At 39.8% G+C, this 21,908-nt stretch overlaps 1 protein-coding gene and 1 long non-coding RNA gene across 2 annotated transcripts in view; one reads left to right on the top strand and one right to left on the bottom strand.

The window, feature by feature from the left end:
- REEP3 (receptor accessory protein 3) overlaps window positions 1-14,462 on the top strand; it is a 32,560-nt gene extending 18,098 nt beyond the window's left edge. The window contains exons 3-8 of the mRNA XM_081005093.1: window positions 2,486-2,562; window positions 2,869-2,989; window positions 3,191-3,304; window positions 8,184-8,334; window positions 8,600-8,751; window positions 10,383-14,462. Coding sequence (XP_080861219.1) covers window positions 2,486-2,562; window positions 2,869-2,989; window positions 3,191-3,304; window positions 8,184-8,334; window positions 8,600-8,751; window positions 10,383-10,439 — 672 coding nt within the window. The 3' untranslated portion in view covers window positions 10,440-14,462. The remainder of the gene's footprint in view (window positions 1-2,485; window positions 2,563-2,868; window positions 2,990-3,190; window positions 3,305-8,183; window positions 8,335-8,599; window positions 8,752-10,382) is intronic.
- On the bottom strand, window positions 14,070-21,374 carry LOC308477002. Its single transcript, XR_013986333.1, has 2 exons — window positions 18,704-21,374; window positions 14,070-14,504 (listed from the first exon to the last, which is right to left on the bottom strand). It is a non-coding gene; the product is annotated as an uncharacterized lncRNA (long non-coding RNA).
- Between the last annotated feature and the right edge of the window lie 534 nt (window positions 21,375-21,908).

Below are 21,908 nucleotides of genomic sequence, written 5' to 3'. Positions count from 1 at the left end.
TCTACTATGTAAATTACAACTTGTAGTTTTACAAAAGCTTTTTTTTTTTTTTTAGCTTTGAAAATTGGTTTCTTTCTTTCTTTAAATTCAGTAGTGCTGTGTCTTTCAATTTTTTGTATTTTAGTATGGTGGCATTTTGATATGGTCTGCCTTGTGGAGAACTGGGATTAGCAGTGTCAGGCTAATAAGCTAGAGAAAAATGTTTTGCTCCAAAAAATTGTACTTCATGCATTTGGAAGCAGGATACCTTTGTAGAATATTCTCACAACCTGACTTTGAGAATTGCTTTTTAAACAACTAGAGCATAACTTTTATTATAAATTGAAACCCAGTACTTATTTATATATTTTTTGTTTTAACGGGGAAATGGCATCTGGCTATTTTTGTAGTGGTTTGTATAGCGTAGTTGGCAATAGATCCCTTCTGGTAACCCTCTAAATTACCAAGTATGACATAAATGTGTGTAGGAAATGTAAAAGAGACAGATTAAAATATCCTATGGGAATAAATCCTTGGACTTAATACTGCAGTTCATTTTTCAAGCGGCAAAAATAGTGACTACAGACGCTTTTCTTGCCCATCGCATGCTTTGAGAATCTGTGCTCTCTTTAAAAGCACATTTTAAGGAAGACTCTCCATGACATTTCATCCAGTCTGTGCTTCTGCATTCAGATTGTTTTGTCTGGTCCACTTACTGATCACGTTTGGATGACTATATATTCACTGAGGTTGAGATTTGAACAAGATACACCCATACACACACCCTTTTCATAAGCTGTGATTTAAATCAGGAAGTCTCTAATCACACTTTCCCCTTTCTTTAGAACAGGGAGACCATGCCTACCAAGTTCAGAACAAGTCAAAATCTTGAAACTGTGGTTCAAAACTGTTTTATAGAGTCTGCTTTGTTCCAGAATTGGTAAATGGGTGAAATGGGAAACTGGTTAGAGAATGTGGTTCAATCACAGTTCATGCAAAAGGCTTGTATGCACGGGCCACAGACTTATTTGGAGAAGATCTATAGCTTTATAGGAGAGCATGTTTTATTTGCAGAAAGTCGCAGGTAGAACTAGGAAAGACTTGCACCTGAAACTATGGAAAGCTACTGCCAGTCTCTATAGAGTCAGTTGGTCAGTGATGGAACAGTGATTTGGATTGGTGTGTTTCTGTGTCTTATTAAAGCAAGATAATGAACTTCTGAACTGGATTGGAACCCGGTATCATTAAGTGAGTGTAGCATGCCAGCAGAAGTGGATATTTTGCTCATAAAGTATAAACCTACCCACTGGAGCGAGGGATAGCTCTGATTAGCCTCTGTATAGGATGCTGGAAAGGGACATGGGTGGCGCTGTGGGTTAAACCACAGAGCCTAGGATTTGCTGATCAGAAGGTTGGCGGTTCGAATCCCCATAACGGGGTGAGCTCCTGTTGCTTGGTCCGTGCTCCTGCCAACCTAGCAGTTCGAAAGCACGTCAAAGTGCAAGTAGATAAATAGGTACAGCTCCGGCGGGAAGGTAAACGGCGTTTCCGTGCGCTGCTCTGGTTCACCAGAAGCAGCTTAGTCATGCTGGCCACATGACCCGGAAGCTGTACGCCGGCTCCCTCAGCCAATAAAGCGAGATGAGCGCTGCAACCCCAGAGTGACTGGACCTAATGGTCAGGGGTCTCTTTACCTTAGGATGCTGGAGGTCTCAAACTGAACACAGGCGATGGGACCCACCTAAACTACTGTAATCTTTGCAGTGATCTGGTAGCTTGCTAAGGGCTGGAACTGTTGGACTGTATAGATTGCCATAGGTTATATTATAGCTATCGGGTCAGCAACAGTCCTGTGATACAAAATGAGTAGGGTTCCATCTGACACTAACACAAAATTATCAGCACTCACACAGAATTAATTTGATATAAAATTTTATTTTGGTGGAGATACCTATCTGTCCATCTATCCTGTACTGTGTACTGCTACTGCCAATACTAGCTTAAATGGACATGTATCAGTTTCTGCAGCTTGCTTAACTTGTGAGAATTATATTTAGAAGATTCTCAGTGGTGCTACTTTTCTGTTTTGTCAGCATTAAAGGCTAGATTATCTTTTTTTGAAGAAAGGGGTGGGGTGGTTTGCAAGCATGAGTCCCCATTTTAAGGAAGGCGATGGAATGGAGGGTATTTTCTCCTTGTTGTGTGATTTAACTCATGGTAGTGAAACAATAGCTGCTTCTTCCAAATAGGTTGTTTTGTTCATTTTCCAGCAGAAGTTGATCAGGTTATCAGAGCTGCTTTGATTTAAGCTAGAGTAAAAGGGCTGTTTATCAGAAAGGTTCTGACTCTTTCGGCTGCTGTCTGCTACCTATGGTTCCCATCTTTCTAAAACATATGAATACAAGCAGCAAGTAAGCATAGTTTAAATCATTGCAAAATGTGTATCCCGTGTTACTGTCATTGATGTATTGGAAATTAAAATGGTTGTCACATCTTTCCTTTTCAGGTGCGGTGGATGATGTACTGGATTGTGTTTGCTCTTTATACTGTTACTGAAACAATAACGGACCTCATGATATCTTGGTAAGATATGTTTGGGTTCAGAGCATAATGTTACAATTCCAGTTGTGTTTTGATGTATTGTAGTTTATAGTGTCACATACCCTTTATCCAAATTATCCTATGCTAGTTCTGAAAAAGGTAGAGCTATAAAATAGCAATAATATGTAAAACTAGATTAAGGATTATAGATAATTAAAGTAAAGCCAAAAAAAGCTTTTGTTTAAAATGTGTTATTATTCAATATCATCCAGAGCTTTCTGATCTAGAAGGAATGTACCTGTTTCTAAAATAACAGAACCCAATTTTGAATTCTAATTTGTTTTGCAGGTTTCCATTGTACTACGAGCTGAAGATTGCATTTGTTATTTGGCTGCTCTCTCCATATACTAGAGGGGCAAGTTTAATATATAGGAAGTTTCTTCATCCTCTTCTTTCTTCAAGAGAAAGGGTGAGACATTCCTCTCTTTGTGGTTTTAAAATAATTTATTCCATAATATAATATAAATATAATATAAAGACCTATATAATATAAAAAATAATGCAAGTGGGGAGGGGAGGAGAAATTTGCATTAGTACTTTGTATTTAACACTGAGAATGTTATGTCAAATTATATTAATGTCCACACTGTTTGCCTGTTTTTCCCCTTAGGAGATTGATGAATATATTGTGCAAGCCAAAGAACGCGGTTATGAAACAATGGTTAACTTTGGTAAACAAGGCTTAAATTTAGCTGCTACTGCCGCAGTGACAGCAGCTGTAAAGGTAAATATTACTTAACCGTTCAGTATAAAAATACATTGCATATTAAGTTGGATAACTTTTTTCTAACAGCATGTTCTAAAAGTATGCCCTCTCTTAAACACTAGCTATATTATGATTTAAAAAAAAAATAGTGAAGATGACCCTTTCTTTCTCTCTTGTTGCCTTTTCTTGCTGGCAATCACACTCCGTAGGATTTCTGGCTTCTTTCTGCTGTTTTCCTTCAATCAAGTTGAGGTAATTGTTCATGGAAATTAAAGCATGAAGCAGTGCTACAGTACATATGAGTTGGCAAATTAATATGAATCCCCACTGAATTCTCTTTACCTTTTTTAGAATAAAATATTAATTCACTACATGAACTTGAACCATAACTGTTCTTGCTTAGAGTTGTGTGATATTGGAAAACATTAATTTAATTGGGCTGCTGCACTTGGACTCAAAAAGTGCTCCTGACTTTCTGTGACCTGTCTAAGTAATAAGCTTCTTGGCTCTTCCTGTAATTCAGGCATGTAGCTAATGGACACTAATGAAGTCAACATTTGTAACTATAGCAATATAAAAGGAGAATCTATACACCTCCAATCAAAGATGTGCTTAGAATAAATGGTACAAGACAGGTTGAACAAGATGGACATTGCCTACAGTAAATTTCCATGCATTAGTGAAGGGTAGCTTCCTCTTTTCTCCCTGTCTTTCATATTTCTAGGAAATTATAACTGCAACCAGTAGAAGTGTAACCTTCCTAATACTTGTAGCAATGCTTTGTAGACAAGTTTCACCAGCAGTCAGTGGATCAGAAACAAAAAGGTAGTGGAAATGCTTAAAAACATATCTGGCTAACTTTAAAGAGGTATCTTCCGAGCAAAGCCCCTGCCCTTCTGTTTCACTTTCCTCAAGGTGAAGGAGAAAGAACAAGAAATGTGAACATTTAAACAGTCAGATTCACATTAGATATTACAAGAGAAGCAAAAACAAATCAGTAGAGCAGGAAAAACCAGCTTGCAGCAAGGCATGGATATGTCAGAGCAGTCAGGCTGAAATCCTTCCTAAAAAAAGCCAGATGAACCTCGTGCCAGAAGGATCAGTTGTTGAAACCCTAGGGAGAGTATTCTATAAAATTGACACTGCAGCCCCAAAGGCCTTACTCGTAGCAGATACCTGATGAACTTCAGCTGGCAGCAGGACACTGGACATAGCCTTAGATCAAGAGTGGGAAACCTTTGACCCACCTGAGGTTTCTGAACTAAAACTCCCCATCAGACTTAGCAAGTGTAGCCAGTGATCAGGGATGATGGGAGTTGTAGTGCAGCAGTATCTGGAAGGCTACAGGTACCCCATTTCTAATCTAAAACTTTGCATATGAGTGGAAATGTCTGTACAGCAGTTCAGTGGCCCATGCTTTTGGGTTTGATGTGCTAAGAATAATTGAGATTGTTACCACTCCTCATGGAGTGCTGCCAAGCGAAAAGCTTTCAAACAGCCATAATCTGTGTGTTGTGTTTAGGCAGCAGGATAACGTTTGAACTGGTTGTCAGGTATTCTTGGTAAACAACTACTCAAATTCTGCACACGGCCATTTTATTCAGGAAATAGCTATTGCTTTAATTGACACTAGATGAGATTCTGAGGAGGAATAATTACTAGTTGGCAAGGATATGCAGAATTTGCCATTCTTAGGGGAAATTGCTTGACTCCTTAAGGCCTCAGTTGATCAAATCATGCCTGTCTTTGGCATATGTGCACTCAGACTCACATCTGCACCAGGGAAAGAGTATGTGAGCGCATGACTTGCTGTGTCTCTTTTTTTATTTTAAACTATGGCTTAGTGTTATGTCTACCTCATCAGTTCTTTCTGAATTGGCAGTAGCCTGGTCTGATGTGACCACTGTGTTCTTACAAACGCAGAGAAACCACACATCCAGGGTTTCCTAAGGCTGAGACATGAGACCTAACCTTCCTCTCTTGAGTCTTGATCAAGGCAGGATTTTCCTGAACGTTGGAACTCAATTTATTGAAAGAAAACAATAATGTAGGGTCATAATGTTCAGCTTTTGTCCTATTTGGCTTGTTTATGGCTTCCATTTTTGCTGTACCTGCTATTCTCAAGGTTTCATTTCCTCAACTTCAAACGCTGCAAACTGCTGATGGTATGCAGCCAAAGCAGCTTCTCACTTCGCTTTCATACGTAGTATTTTATATTTGGCCATGCTTTATCTATTTACTCTTATCCTGAGAACTAGCTGTTTAATGAAGACCATTATATTTCCAAATACATAATTTATTGTTCTGAGATGATTCCTCTGCTGGTTTATCTACAGAGGATCATAACGGCCATTGGTTACTGCCAATTTGTAGCTTTTTGCTGAAGGACAAAGATTTGTATGAGAAGTTCTGACCATTTATACCATGTTTCAGATCTATGTTTAAACAGGTTATTATATATCATGCAACCTCTAAGGATGTTACTACAGTACTAATGTGTTGACAGCTGAAAACAAGAAAATGAATGGCATAAGGCTACTTTGTCAGCCATAACTGCAGCCCTTTGTTAAACCAAATTTCTCCCAAATGTGCTTGAAAGGATCGCTGGTCCTGTTAGTGAATTAATTCACGTGGGCAGAACTGCTTAATATAGCACATAGAAGTTTTACAGCAAGGAAATTAACCATCTGCATGCTTAAAATAAATAAGGAAAAGGTAACTTGTATGAGCTTGCATGCTTAAGTGTAAATTCAGTAATTATATTTTAATAAAATTTGGAACTTTATGGCCAGGAGATTGTACCAGATGGAATGGATATATGAGGCACAGTTGGGTTGGCTGCATTAAAGGTCCTATATGACAGGAGGACACAATTAAAGGCAGTATAGGATAGGAAGCTAGTTGGGTCAAAGATGCTGTTCCCTGACAACTGGAGGCCTATAAAAGCTGGAGAGCTGTAAAAATTCTCAGAGTAAGTACATAATTATAAGACTATTTTTAATAGATTAGGGCTCATTCATACAGAAATTGTGATCCAGATGCTAAATAGAATTTCACAAAAATGAGTAATCTGGGGTATTTGAAATGGTCCTGATTTACACTTAAGATGGAGGGAAATGCTTTTAGTTGAGAATGTTGTTTCTAACAGTAACAAGCCAAATACTTCCAGGAAGTCCACAAGCAATTCATGAAAGCAACAGCAACTTGTACATCCTAGCACCTCATGTTTAGTATAATGCCTCTGAACACGGAGGCTCCGTTTAGCTGTGGTAGCCAGTATCCATTGATAGACCAATTTTCCATGATTTTGTTTAATCTCTTTTAAAGTCATCTAAGCTAGTAGCTATAACTGCGTATTATGGCAAGCAATTCCATAAATTGAGTGTTGTGTATGAAGTACTTTCATGTGTTCTGTATCTACAAAGTAGTTACACGACAGGGGACTCTTTGCATAGCCAATACAGTGATACCTCTGGATACGCACACCTCTGGTTGCGTATCCTTCAGGATGTGAACGCGGCAAACCTAGAAGTATTTTTCCAGGTTTTGCCGCATGCACAGAAGCGGTCCCTTTGGTTGCGGAAACCTCAGGATCCATCCGGAGCTCCAGAACGGATCCCGTCTGCAACCGGAGGTACCACTGTGCTGACTATCTGGGCAAATACATGTGGTACGTAGTGCAAAACACTGAATACTGTGCTTCTGCCGGCTTTCTACTTGCATTTTTACTGCTGCTTTTCTGCATTGCCTTACTAGTACACTTTTGTCACTTTGGCTTCTACAACTTGGATGGATCTCATGATAAACCTTGTTAATCACTATAGGGATGAGGCTGTCCGAGCCTCAAGACTTGTGCATTCCCACCACCACCACTTCTTGTGCAGCTGTGTGAGGAGCAAATCAGAAACTTTTGTTCTGATTAACCACAGTTTAGCGTTTCCTCTGAACCCTAAACTGTAATTAATCTAAAACTCTGGCTCGATTTAAAACAAGCTGTTTTGTTTCGAACCAACCGTGGCTGGGTTTGGGCAGTGCAACAAGTGGCAGTTAATCTAAAATGGAAGTGGAAGTATCCAAAAAACCTTCTTACACCCATGCCAGAGGAAAAAGCAGAGAGAGAAATGCAAGGGCCTCAGACTTGCACAGGCTTGTTCACAGACTATAGAAACTATTGCAGGTGCTACATGCACTTTCATTCTTCAGCCCTGTCTTGCACATGTGCGCGTGCACACACACACACACCCCATCCTTTTTTAAAAAAACAGCAACAGGTGTCATCTTGACACTTGGAAGCATTGCTAGATAAGAAATCTTATTTGTTGCATTCAAAACTGTCAGCTTGCCCAGAACTTTACATGCCCCTTATAATTATTTAAGGGATAGAGTTTTTCCAGGTGTATTTTTTGCAGCTCCATTTCCGTAGAGGCACTTGTACATGTGCTATACTGCAATAGTAACAACACGATCAGGAATAAGCTGCAGTGATTTCAATGAGAATTATTCAGTGGAAGATGTATGTAGAATTGCGTTGTCACTCCCTTAATCTACAGCTGGGAGTGTAACAATACAGTTCAGCTCTAATACAAAACTGGGAAACCTCCATTTGTGCAGAACATAACTTTTAACATACAGTCAAGATCTGACATTATTTTTAAAGAGAGAATGTGATTTTATAAATTGGTTTACTAGTGTAAATTTTGTATTATGCAAGTTTAAGTTTATGTGTAAGCAAGGTGCTGCACAAAAGAACACAGTATGCTTGATGGAAATAGAAGCACTGCATGTGATGCCTTGTAATAGTACAATTTGTATTCTGACTGTTACAAATAAATTTTGGGGGGAAATGATCCTTTTCCTATTGAAACATTTCTTTCCCCTCCCCCCCTTAATTTTTCAGGGTCAAGGGGCAATAACTGAAAAGCTGCGGAGTTTCAGTATGCATGACTTAACAGCTATACAAGGTGATGAACCAGTGGGACAAAGACACTACCAAACATTACCTGATACAAAAAAGAGAAGCAGAAGCTCCACCACCAATGAAACTTTAGGTTTGTATATTGCTAAAAGAACTGGGATGTTTCTGTTTTGCTAGATCGGGTGATAACTGATATTGGATATTGCCCATTAAATTTTGTATAAAGCAAGCAGTGGATGAATACAACCATGTTATTTTACTGGAAATTGAGAAAGCCTTGTTCCTGCAGATTTTATCAGGATAGTCCAGCTTTGTCTAGTCTCCAGTATTCACCTTATTTAAAGATACTTTATACCAATGTTTTATAATTTAACAAACTTTCAACTTTGTAATCTCAGGTTACAATATTCCATTAAAAAAAGATTCTGAAGATGATAAAACAGATGAGGAGAGGGAAGGGACGTATTCAGAGGATGAGACGTTCACTCAGAGAGGTCTCCGGCGAACACAAAGTATGAAATCGGTAAAAACTATCAAAGGCCGCAAAGAGGCAAGTACATCTCTACTTAGTAATATAAAGTTCTGTGTTCAGATGGTACAAAGAAGTAGAGGTGTATGTCATTTACATATTGGCAACACCTCACTCCAGATCTCCTGATGGACAGCAGTAATGCAGATAAGAATTTATGCTATCTGCGCTCGAGAAGTTGATCTTCCTGTTTATCACATGAAGGTCACTAGAGTACCAAGACAACTTTCATGCTCCACAATGTTGCTGAGGTCACTTGGAAGCCATTTTGTTTACGTCCCTTTGCATCCTGCAGTTCAGAGCCCTGTTAGCCAGAAACCCTCCCAGACCATTCTGCCCCCAGGAGAGTGGGGTAGCTGCTCCAGGCCATGTCTCTGACAATGGGCACATGACATAACACCTAATAAGCTGAATATTTCCAGCTTGCTCTGCAGCAAGAACCAGATCAAGGGAAATGTGTGTTTTATGCAGCTTTTTCCACTGTTGTTACTGACATCTTTTTGTTTTGCTGATTTTTTTTGGTGATTCTAAGGCTGCCTGGAAGAGAGACTCCCCCCCCCCCCCGGTGTTTTATGCCTTTCTGGGGGAATATTTTGAAACATAGCCTTTCTTTTTTCAAAATAAGGTTTTATTAAAGCTTTTTCATAATACAAACGGCCTTTAAATATTAATTGTTGGCTCGTCATGCTACCATAGTTGAATGATCAAAGTGTTATAATTCAAAAGGTGCATCTGGCAGTCTTCACCTATGAACGTTTTCTCAGTGATGGACTGGTTGCCTTTTAACAGTAGTTAAGCAGCCTTCCCCAGCATGATGCCCATGGGAATTGGAGTCCCAACAAAATCTAGAGGACACCAGCTTGAGGAAGGCTGGGTTAAGCAATGGGGAGTCCCCTGCTCATTCTTTCTACTCCCTTCCCTCTCAGGACTGCATTCCCCCTTCTCTTGTACCATAGGTCAGGGTAAGTTGGAACTGACTGAACATTTGGATTCAACGCCTGCTTAAAGGAATAATGCTGAAATCCCTCTGAATTATGCTGAAGCTGGGAGGGGGAACATGTTTTCCCTAGGAGGGAGGGAGATTGCTGTTCCAGCAGTTGGCTCCAGATCTCTCGAATTGTTGTTTAAGTGACATTCACACAGCATTAAACTGTTCCAGCCTTCAAATATATTTGCTTTTATCTGTTTCTTCTTCATGTCCTGCTTTGCCAGGTTTTCCTGTTCAGTATTTTGTCAAATCATTCATATGCTAAGGGAACTAAAAATGGGAAGGGGGTGCAATAGCTCTTGATGACTGTACTGTATTGCATCAACCTTGTTGTGTGTTCTGTAGTGGTCATTTGGGGTAACCAACATAGAACCATCCAGATGTTTTGGCCTACTATCAGCTGGCATGTTCAGAGATGGTGGGAGCTGTAATCAAACCACATGTGAAGGACACCATATTGGCTACCCCTGTGCACAGACTGACAGTTTTTAAAGGCTGCTAATGATCTGAAGCTGTTTTTATTGCACATAATTGGATTAACACTTTCATCCATGTCCTTATGTTTGATTCTATTCCTGACAGAAAATAAACAGCCAGTTTTACAAATTTTGCACCAGATTTTGCCCTGTGTATCTAAATCTTCCATGCCATTTTTTTCTTTCAGGTGCGGTATGGCTCATTAAAATATAAAGTGAAGAGAAGACCACAAGTGTACTTCTAAACGATCTTCACAATTCAGCATGTCAAACTGCTATATTAGTTGCTTCCTGCAAGCCCACAGTAGGGCCTTGTCCTGCATAGGACTTCCCCATTCTCTGAAGGGAAACACTTGGCATACGTGTGGATTCCCATTGCCAGTGTAGAGCATTTTCTTGATCATTGAAGAGGAATGGGAAAGCCCTGCATGCACAGAGCTCTAGGTGTATACCTGACTTAACTGGCCACTGTGTTTAGGGATTATCCATATCAATAATTAAGTCATGGTGGTAAGAATATATTGCTTTAAAGAGTGGAGTTATGTTTAATCTCAGTTTCTTAAAACTAATTGCTAATATGTTTAGGTTAGCACATTACGCTTTTGTACTTCATAAGTGAAATAATTTAATGGCTGACTCTTAGAGACTTTTAATTGTGGCTTTTGTGGATGACCATTAAGTGCTTGGTTAATGCCAACACTTACTGAAAATCTCAGCACTTCCAGAATTTCCTTTTTATACTTGGAAAGCTTATACTTGAATGCGTCATTGTGCTAGATTCCTTAAAAATTCTTAAAATGCAATGTAAGAGTATTGAGTGTGAAAGAAAAAGTCATTCACAATCTTCTTAATGGCTTGGATCCAAAGAACAACTTATGGCCGTTCAAGGGGTTTCTGCTACCTAGTGGAATTCACTTTCTTAAAACATGACGAACTGCTTTTGATAATTTCCTCACAGCTATGTGACATGGGGAGACTGCTTTATTCTGCCTGAAGTTGGTTTTAGTTGAAATTCTGTACACTGCATAGATACATTTTTATATGAATTTGCAGTATAGAACTAAAATAACAACAACAACCCCAGAAGGTTCACATAACTTGCTTCATTGTTTGGAGGTTTGTATATTGCTTTACTGTAACCAGGGATTTGAGGGTAGCCTGTGCATACAGCCGAGTTGATCACTCAGAACATTATCTCTTTCCAGAGCAGCCCCTGTGCTAGTCTTTTGCAGCAAAAACAACAGGCATGAGCTTCCATGAACTACAGTTCACAGATACATGAAGTGTTACCCTGAGTTACAGGTAGATGTGCACTGTAGTCCACCGAAGTTTGTGCCACAATAAATGTGTTACACAAGTCCCTTTGTTGTCTGTATCTGGACACTTGCATGCTGTGATCTGTAGTATTGCAGTTCCAATTGGTTTTTTCAATGCAATGTTGACCAAGGAACATAGAAAGCGGCAACACAGTCAGACCGTTGGTCTATCTAGTTTAGTATAGTCTACACTGGCAGCACCTCCTCAGTGTTTCAGACAGGTATTTCTCCAAACAACACCTGGAGACCATCAGGGATTGAACTTAGCACTTTCTGCATGCAACTCTTAGCAAGTTTATCTTCGTGTGGACTTTCTCTTATGGGTTCACTGCTGCATGTGAGAGCACGCAGCTGAGTAATATGGGCCAGGTGCCTTTTCTTTTTGGAATGTATATAAAGGAATTTAACTACAAGACCCAAAATATTTCAAACCTTTTTGTTGGATACCAGCAGTCGTATGATATACTGTGTACTAGACATGTCAAACTCAAGAAACAGGAAAAACTTGCACATTCTAAATTTAGTTGTTCTATTATCTTAGAGTCCTGTGTTTCTAGTGTTTAAGAATCATCTTGCGTATGCTTTTTATTGTGCTTGTGTTTTTTATTCTTTTGTAAAACATTGAAGGTTTTATGTTGGGGCACTGCAGAGAACTGAAGGCCATTTCAGGAACACGAGGGTGGTATGCAACCAAGCAGTTGCAAGATTTTTCATTTCCAGTGACATATTTGCCCTTTCCCTGCATGTCCTCCCCAAATCTGCTGCAGAGGGTTGGTGAAACCCCAGAACAGATTTAGGGGTCTCATGGGAGAAGAAAGGAGAGGGAAGGAAAGTTCAGCTACACAGCCAGATACTGAAATACTTTGTTGGATACGATCCAGAGCAACTGGATAGGTGGGCTTACATATATATATACATATCTTATGTAAAACAAGCATAATATGTAGAGCTTGTGTTAACTTGATACACTTCTGTGATGTTCGTTATGCCATTCAAGAGTAGCACTTGAAATGTTCTAAATCTTGATATTCTTAAGTGTTCACTACTTAAGTGCTGGCTCACAAAATACTATTATTTTTTGGCTAGATTCCTGAGGAATGTCTTGTCCTTTTTAGACAGGTGAATCTTCCAAATCTATTAGAATAACCAGGAGTTTTAGTATTGCTTCTGGATGCAAGAACCATGTCAGACCCTCAGCCATTAAATGTTATGTAAGAAATCATGAAAAGAGGTTCACATTTTAAGCCTGATCTTCACAGCTTTGAGTGCTACACACCTTTTAACCGAACACTTGAAAAAAATTGCTGCTGTTATACCGTATATGTTGGTACTAGGGTTTTAACTTGGTAAAGTGGTTCCAAAGGAAGTGGTTCCAAATATGCATATGCTTCACAATTTTTAATTCATGCCATGTGGAAGTGTCTCTTCTCCAGAGAAGAATTTACCATTTATTCTGAATACTCACAGCTTGCCCCAAATAAGGAACTAAAGAACTGTTTTCTCTTCAGCTTTGGAAACAGGATTTTAATAAGAAACAATGCTTGCTTTTACATTTTGTACCCAACTTGCTAAGATGCTGTTCACAAAATTAGATACATGATTGATTTTTTAAAAGGTAAATTACACAGCTGGGGATGGGGCTGATTGGCATGGAGAATCCCCCCCAATTGAAAATCGGGGGGGGGGCTACTCCCACACAAAGTTCCCAATTCAGACTGATGTCTCTGTGGCTGCAATTTCTTTTTAAAAAGCCACCTATGTAGCTGCTAATTGTTGAATGGTATCTTCTCTAGTTTGGCCCTCAGAGTAGCTACTAACGTGGTTACACTGGGTGTGGGGAGAAAGGAGTATAGTATCTGAATTGGAGGTGTATTCCCAGCATTATCTTTCAGAAGTCTTTCTGTTGTATAATCCCTCTGTTAACAAAATTTAAATCAGCCTTAGGGGTTTTTTTTAAGCCTACATACTGGAGGACCGTAGTTCTAAAATAAGCCAGCCTAGTTTTCAACTTGTGTCTTCCACTTTTGCTTTTAAAATAACTTGTGGCTGGTTATGTAGAAGTACACACCATACTGGGTCAGACAAAACAGTTTTGTTTCTTCCTACAACTGATCCAACCAGATAATTTCAAAGGAACTGTATAGGAAGTGATTGCGAAATGATACGTTATTTCAGCTATTTTTTTTAATATATCCATGCCTTTTGTCAAACAGACTCATCCTGAAAATTTGTAAGGCTTAAGGACTGCTTTGTATGTTATGTTGTTGGTGTGTACTTGTATCATGAATACTCAAGTTACATGTAGTGCTTGCATGTGTATGGTGCAGGTGTGATTGTACTTGTATGGTATGGGTGTGATACAAAGGGAGCTCTTGGTTGGCTGAATCTTCCTTGTTCAAGTATATTGAAAGACTAAAGGCCGCTTTGTGTGCACCCATGGAAACTACAAGTGGCACATTCCTTGGACACTCACAGTGAGGTTGTCCTTCAGTGAAATGAATAAAAAGCAATTCCTTTCTCCCATTTTTAAAATCCATTTTTTAGCTTCTTGGATTCAAATAACTTTTTGGATTCAAAGAATGGCAAAATAATTGCTGCAAATTAAATATAATGGTTTTACCACGTCAAAAACAAGGTATTTTGTTGAAAGATGATAGATCAATGTTGAATGAAGTACGTATTATGCAAAAGAAACATTAAACTATTTTCAAGGACTGCTTCTACTTACCAGCTCTTACAAATGCAATTTCAACATATTGACTAATTGCAGCTTTAAGACTGCAAGCTTTAACTTTCCCATCTGTAACAGACTGTCAACTTGTTTACATATTTGTAGTACTGAATTTTGTACTGATACTTCTTTACCTATGTATATGCTATTTTTGAAGATGCAATGGCTCTTGAAAAGATTTTTTTTAAAAAAAAACAACTTAATAAAATGAATACTTTCAATGTCTTTGTCCTGTCTCATTCAAATGCCATGCAGCTTGATATCTGTAGGGAAATAAAAACATTATAGGAAGTAATGTAGTGAGCTGCCTCAAATCTAAAATGGTTGGAATCATACCAATTGCAAATTGTCATTCTTCCACATCTCTCTTTAAACCTGCTCTGATCCCATGGATGCTTGCAGGGCCAAGACTCCTTTAGCCTAGCTAAAGCCTTTGTCTCCTCTCCAGAAAAGATCCCAAAAGTGATCTGATACAAAGCTGAACTATCTCACTTTCAAATGCAGTTGGGGTGGGGGTGGGGGAGTGAATTCCTGGTTGAGCAAGAAATAGCCTGAAACCTCTTTAGTTGTGCTGAAATAGTTTCATGGTTGTTTTAAATCCTGATCATAATCTCGGACATCTGTCTAAATGTGGTAGGGTCATTTTTAGTAATGGTGGCACATGGTAGCAATGGTTACATTTTATGGAAGAGTAAAATGCACAAGCTACTATTTATTTTGAGCCAGAATATCCTCAGGCATGCCCTCTTGAGTTGCAATGATCATGTCTTGCCAAGCTTGAGAAAATATTCTCACGTTCCTTTCAAAACTAAAATATAAGGATGTGATTTCATCGTTCTTATAAAAACAATTGTTTTTATTTTTCTTCTGAACATATTTTTCACTTCCATGGTTGTTTTTTATTTAAAAAAAGCTTACGCCAGCACTGTTGATAATTTTGGGAAGGAGCTTTTGATTGGAAACACTTGTGTGAGTGAGCTATATGTGACCTTCCAGCGTCTTTTCTCCACTGGGATGGGAAACGTGCAATTTTGCTGAAGACGAAATGTCTTGGAATCAACTAAGTGGGTTGGCTGCTCACTCCACCCCCTGAATTCTTCATGTGCAATGCTTTTAACTTTTGTATTAGATTGTCTGTGCATCTTGTCAGAGACAAGTACATCTTAGGATTCTGTTGATTTGTGTCTTGCCTTACAGTAGAAAGATGTTTGACAGTGGGGAGTTATAATGTTTTTGCTTTTTTCACTTAAGATGTTTAGGATAATTTATTAAATTATCCTATAATTTATTAAATAACATAGAATGAATTTTTTGCTACACTGGAATTTTGGTGGCAGTGCACAGAGGGAAGTGGATTAGTGGAACTGCTGAGCGGGCAGGATCACTTGGAAAGATGGATGTACAGGCCACCATTTTTATAGTTCTGAACAACATGGATATCTTTTTATGCTGTCTTGTTGGATGTGACCAATTCTCTCATGGGAAAGTTACAGAGCAATAAGAGGAAAAATGGGTAGTTTAAGTGGCATACATTCACCTAGCTGTTGGGTGTTGCCCAGGAAGCAGAACCCAGTGCCCAGTGGCACTGTTAAGACTTGCAATTATGGTTCATATGCACACTTGAAGAATTGCACATGGAAAATATTGATCTGCAAAGAGGGGCAGATCTAATAAGTGTTTGTTCCATTGCTCTCCCACTGTTCTGGTTTCTGATACCCTGTACCATACATGCTGCCTGTTTCTAACAACCTTCCTCACTGAATAAACCATTGGGTATGCTGCCTTAGAGATTAAAAAGGTTTTCATACATTCTATGAAATACGAAGCTGAATGCTGGAAGAATGTACTTCTTCACATAGAGCATAGTCACACTACAGAACTTGTTCCCCTAGGAGGACAATACTATACTAGCTACTATGGATGTGGAATCTCTGTATACCAACATCCCACACAACGATGGTTTACAAGCTATAAGGAACACCATTTCAGATAAAACCACAGCGGACCTTGCCACCAAACTCTGCCAATTTGTCCTTACCCACAACAACTTCAAATTCGGTGATGACCTGTTCCTTCAGATCAGCGGCACAGCAATGGGCACCCGCATGGCCCCACAGTATGCCAACATCTTCATGGCAGATTTAGAACAACGTTTCCTAAACTCCTACCCACTCAAACCTCTCTTGTACCTGCGATACATTGACGATATTTTTATCATCTGGACACATGGTCAACAGACCCTGGACACCTTTCACCAGAAATTTAATGATTTTCACCCCACAATCAACCTTACAATGAATCAATCTATGCAAGAAATACATTTTTTGGACACTACTATAAAAATACAGGATGGGCGCATAGACACCACCTTATACCGTAAACCAACTGACCGACAAACATATCTACATGCCTCTAGCTACCATCCCAAACATACCAAACAGTCCATTGTATATAGCCAGGCACTACGTTACAGCCGCATCTGTTCCAATTCTACAGACAGAGACTCTCACCTAAGAGATCTACAGCAAACCTTTTCAGAACTAAAATACCCAGCAGATGAAGTTAGACAACAGATCAACAGAGCCAGACTTATACCCAGAGAGAACTTGCTGCAAGACAGACCCAAAAAAGAAAATAACAGAACACCTCTAGTCATCACATACAGCTCCCAAGTTAAAACAGTACAACGCATCATCAGAGATCTACAACCTCTCCTGGACAATGACAGTTCTCTTTCTCAAGCTCTGGGAGGAAGACCTTTCATTGCCTACAGACAGCCACCCAATCTTAAACAACTCCTAACCCACAATAATACTACAACCAGACTTAACACGGACACTGGCACCAGAGCCTGCAATAAACCCAGATGCCAACTTTGCTGCCACATACACCCGGACAACACCATTACTGGCCCCAACAACATCACACATACCATCTCGGGACTATTCAATTGCTCATCATCTAACATTGTGTATGGCATCAAATGCCAACAGTGTCCTTCAGCTCTCTATATTGGACAAACAGGCCAAACCTTACGCCAAAGAATAAATGGACATAAATCTGACATCAAGAATCACAAAACAGAGAAACCAGTAGGAGAACACTTCAATCTCCCAGGACATTCTATACAAGATCTCAAAGTAGCTGTTTTACTACAAAGGAATTTCAGAAATAGACTGGAAAGAGAAGCTGCTGAATTGCAACTCATTACCAAACTTAAAACCATGGAGAGACCTGGTTTGAACAAAGACATTGGATTCTTATCCCATTATACATGACTAAGCCATTTCTCACCTTCTCACCCCTTGCCTTTTCCTGTAAGACCTATTACAGTCGTTAAGAGTCGTCAGCAGGCTCATCTCAGCTATCTGCCAATCTCCCATTCCCACCACCCTTCTGAGTAATACCCCTCCCCACCTTCTCACTATATAGAAGGATCTGGCAACTTCTGTTTCAGTGTATCTGAAGAAGTGTGCTTGCACACGAAAGCTCATACCAAGAACTAACTTAGTTGGTCTTAAAGGTGCTACTGGAAGGATTTTTTTATTTTGACTATGGCAGACCAACACGGCTACCTATCTGTAATTAGGACATATGGTTATATTTATACATATATACAACCTGAACGTAGGATGGCGGGGCATGATCACAGCATTAACACCCCAACAGATCTTGCTTCGCCTTAGGTTTCCAGGGGAGCCCCAAAGTCCAGCACAGAGCAAAACATGGCTCAATCTTCAGCTTTTCAGCTCACAACTCTGGCTACTGTTCTATGTAGCAGCTGGGTGTGGGAAGAGAGGCCTACCCATTAGCTTGGATAGTACCATCACCTAGTTGTAGCTCTTGCAACCTAGTTCATTCTTTTAGATACTGATGAGAGCACTTAACTAACAGTAAAAGCTGTTCTGACAGTAGAGCAGGCTCCCTCGGGAGGGGGGTGAACTCTTCTTCCTTGGAGGCCTTTAAGCAGAGGCTGGATGGCCATCTAACATGGATGCTTTAGTTGAGATTCCTGCATTGCACAGGGTTAGGCTAGATGACCCTTAAGAGTCCCTTCCAACTCTATGAATCTCCTCTTAATAGTGGATGCCAAGAGAAATAGTCGTGTCGTTCTCATGCTCTGTATGCGTATTGATGGAAGGGTTGTGTGCATCTTGGAATGTTTTTGGAAGACCCACACAGTGAGACATATGAGAACTTCCAACCACAGTGGTCACTAAAGGACAACAATCCCAAACTCTTGTTTTTTAAAGCAGGGGCTCCCTGATGGAAACAATTCTCAGATCCTGTATTATAACAGCCAAGAAAAACACTGGAAATAGTATACATAAACTTAGTAGTGTTAGTTAAAGTGGAGTCGATTTCTTTACAGAATTAATTTTATGTTGTTTCACTGCACCCTATCTCAAAGGCTTAAGATACAATGTATTTAATATGACACATAAAAATAAACTTTATCTACCTAAAACGGGTGGGCAATCTGTGGCTTTCCAGATGTTTGACCCCAAATCCCATCAACCCCAGTCACCGTGGTTAGTTGCCAAGGTTGATGAGAGTCATTAGTTCCCCATCCACGATCTGAAAGATGGAATGCACACATCCCAACAAGTTCAAAATATTGCAAACAAAAACCTGTCCCTTGCTGCCTCTTTAGCTCCAACCACTAAGGGATGGGGTTTTAACTTGGATCAGGTTGTTTTACAATGATTTTAAACGTTATATGTTAATATGGTTTTTTATCTGTATTTGTGGGCTGGGGTATTGTGTAGGAGTTTTCGTTGGGAATGTTTGTGGGGGTTTTTAAGCTTGTATTGTTAACTGTTTCATTTTTTTTAATTACATATTTTGTACTTTATGTTGTGAACCGCCCTAAGACCTATGGATATAAGGTGCTTTATAAAGAAGGAGGAGGAGGAGGAGGAGGAGGGCACAAGCGGCTTTCAGAAGTTGCTGGGCAAGCTAGTTTTCATCATCTGTGGCCATTGGCTATCCTAGCTGAGGCTGATGGCTGCACTGTTGCAGCTAAAACCACCACACCCCATAGGGCTTTTGCTGCAGTTTGACTTCAGATTATTTGCTTTGTGGCAGTACCTAACCTGCACAAGCAACAAGAGTGAACTGGATGGGCTTTCAAGACTTCTATTTCCAGAAAAGTGCTTGAAGACCTGCAAGGAGGAAGATACAGAGTTATAGAAAGTGCAAGGTGTTATAGAACTTGCTTTACACATTGTATATTTAGAGGTACACCCTGTACAAATCTTGAGTGTGGTCCCTATACTACATTTGCTAGACAATTCTATTTATTCAGGTGGTTTTGTGTTGTTTTTTAAATTCATTTTATAAATTGGCAAGCAATTGTGTTGTTTTCTTCTGTATTCTCTTTTTCTTTGCAGGGATTTGTTTTGGTAGCATTGCTTCAGTTGAATATATCATGGATTCATCTAGTTTCATGCCCAAAGCACTGTCATGATCTGCAAGAGAACTGAGTTGCCCTACTAACACTATGCCTTTTTTCTTTTACGTTTAAGTAGAGGATGAAAGTGGAAATACGAGGTTCCCAGAAGGTGCTTGAGGAAAATCAGTTGGGTCAGAAATCTAAATACGGATTGTGTGTCTGGTGTAATGTCTAAGCTCTTAAATCTAGAGTGCACCTCAAGGTGGTTGTCCAAAGAATAAGGGTACTATGGTCAGTTCTGAGAGCTTATGCATGCTTTATTTATGAAGTGCTCTAAAATTTCAAATGTTTATAAACATTGGGTCATATTAAAGAAAATTATGTATGTAGGAATTTGCTGAAAACCCTTTCTATTAATGCCTAAGCACCACCAGCTGGTTTGCTGCTAGCTTAGCCTCTTATCTGGCAAGCCAGATGATACCGAAAGATACTGTTTTCCTACCATATGTGCCTTGAGACATAGGCATGCTAGGCTAAATTAAAAACAGCTTTAGTGCTATCCAGCCATTTCCTGACTTTTGTTAGTATAAGCCAGACATTTGTCACAGTTAGTTATTTGCTTGTGGGTATGTCTACATAAGCTATTCTGTTTGTGGGTTCATCCTGTTCCCCTTCCTCCCTCCCCATCCTATTCAATCCTGCCTATATTAGGTATGAAAAGGTAAGTTTGCATGAAGAGGGGAAAAACAGGTAGCACACAGATGACCCACTCTGTTCATAAATGATTATAGGCTTATTTTTACATTAAAAGGAATTTCTGAGCTGGGAAAGCTATGTATATTATCTTTGCTTAGTCTAATTAAGTACCAGTGCTACTCAGATGACATCCTTGGCTGCTTCTTTTATAGCAGTTATTCTCTCTCCCATAAGGCATGATCCTGATTCATGATCAGAACTTGTGTGTAAAAATAACAACAAAATCTACAACAGTGCTCCAAAGAGGATTGGGAAGGGATTAAACCATAATCTTCAAAGCACACATACTCCCAACAGAGAAAATATTTAGTCTCCTTATTTTTGTGAGCAGCATAATATGAATTCTGAGAGGGCCCATTATTTGCCATTTTGGTCTTAAATCAGTTTTTATGATGCAGAAATGTAAATTCCAAGAATGAGATGTTCCTGGTTTGTTTGTTTGTGTGTTTGTATTTTTGTTTAAAAGCTCCAGTAAGTGACTCAGTATAAGAATGCATTAAGAAACCTGTAGCGGAGTTTTGGTAGAGAACCTGCCTGCACACTGCAGGTTGCTTTGCCAGTGGGCATATCCTGTGTACATTCCCCCTTGCCAGTCTCCCCCACTGGTTCCTGCTATACTTGCTCCTTTTCCCCTACATCGCATCAGGGGCCTGTGTGGGGCTGGTGTGATGAATGTCACAACCTTCCAGGTTCTCTCCATATTTATTCACCTGGAACAGAAGTATCTAGGCATGGGTAGGCAAACTAAGACCTGGGGACCAGATCTGGCCCAATTGCCTTCTAAATCTGGCCCACGGACAGTCCGGGAATCAGCGTGTTTTTACATGAGTAGAATGTGTCCTTTTATTTAAAATGCATCTCTGGGTTATTTGTGGGGCATAGGAATTCGTTCATTCCCCCCCCCCCATATAGTCCGGCCCCCCACAAGGTCTGAGGGACAGTGGACTGGCCCCCTGCTGAAAAAGTTTGCTGACCCCCTGATCTAGAGTGTACACGAAAACAGCTGTATGTTAGGTTGCCTTATACTGCTATCCTTATGCACACTTACTAGTAAAATGGTTACAATGAAATACAGTGGTACCTCAGGTTAAGACCTTAATTCGTTCTGGAGGTCCGTTCTTAACTTGAAACTGTTCTTAACCTGAAGCACCACTTTAGCTAATGGGGCCTCCTGCTGCCGCTGCACCGCTGGAGCACGATTTCTGTTCTCATCCTGAAGCAAAGTTCTTAACCCAAGGTACTATTTCTGGGTTAGTGGAGGCTGTAACCTGAAGCGTATGTAACCCGAGGTACCACTGTATTGTTTCACTTCAAATTGTGCATGAGAGAGGGGGATGAGGACAACTGCAGTCTGGTGATTGGCCCCCTCTTCCCTACCCAACAGTTGCTTCCTATGGCTTCTGCAGTGTCTTTTGCATGGGAGTTCATTTGCTCTTAGATGAGTCACCTAATTTTCCAAACTGAAAATTAAACAGCATGTTCCCCAGAGCAGCAAATGCATGTGTACATCCATATG

Source organism: Podarcis pityusensis (assembly GCF_964106645.2).
Source record: "Podarcis pityusensis genome assembly, chromosome: 5".
NCBI classification, from domain to species: domain Eukaryota; kingdom Metazoa; phylum Chordata; class Lepidosauria; order Squamata; family Lacertidae; genus Podarcis; species Podarcis pityusensis.
The sequence above is the reverse complement of the archived record's forward strand: the minus strand, read 5'-3'. Positions and strand labels throughout refer to the sequence as shown.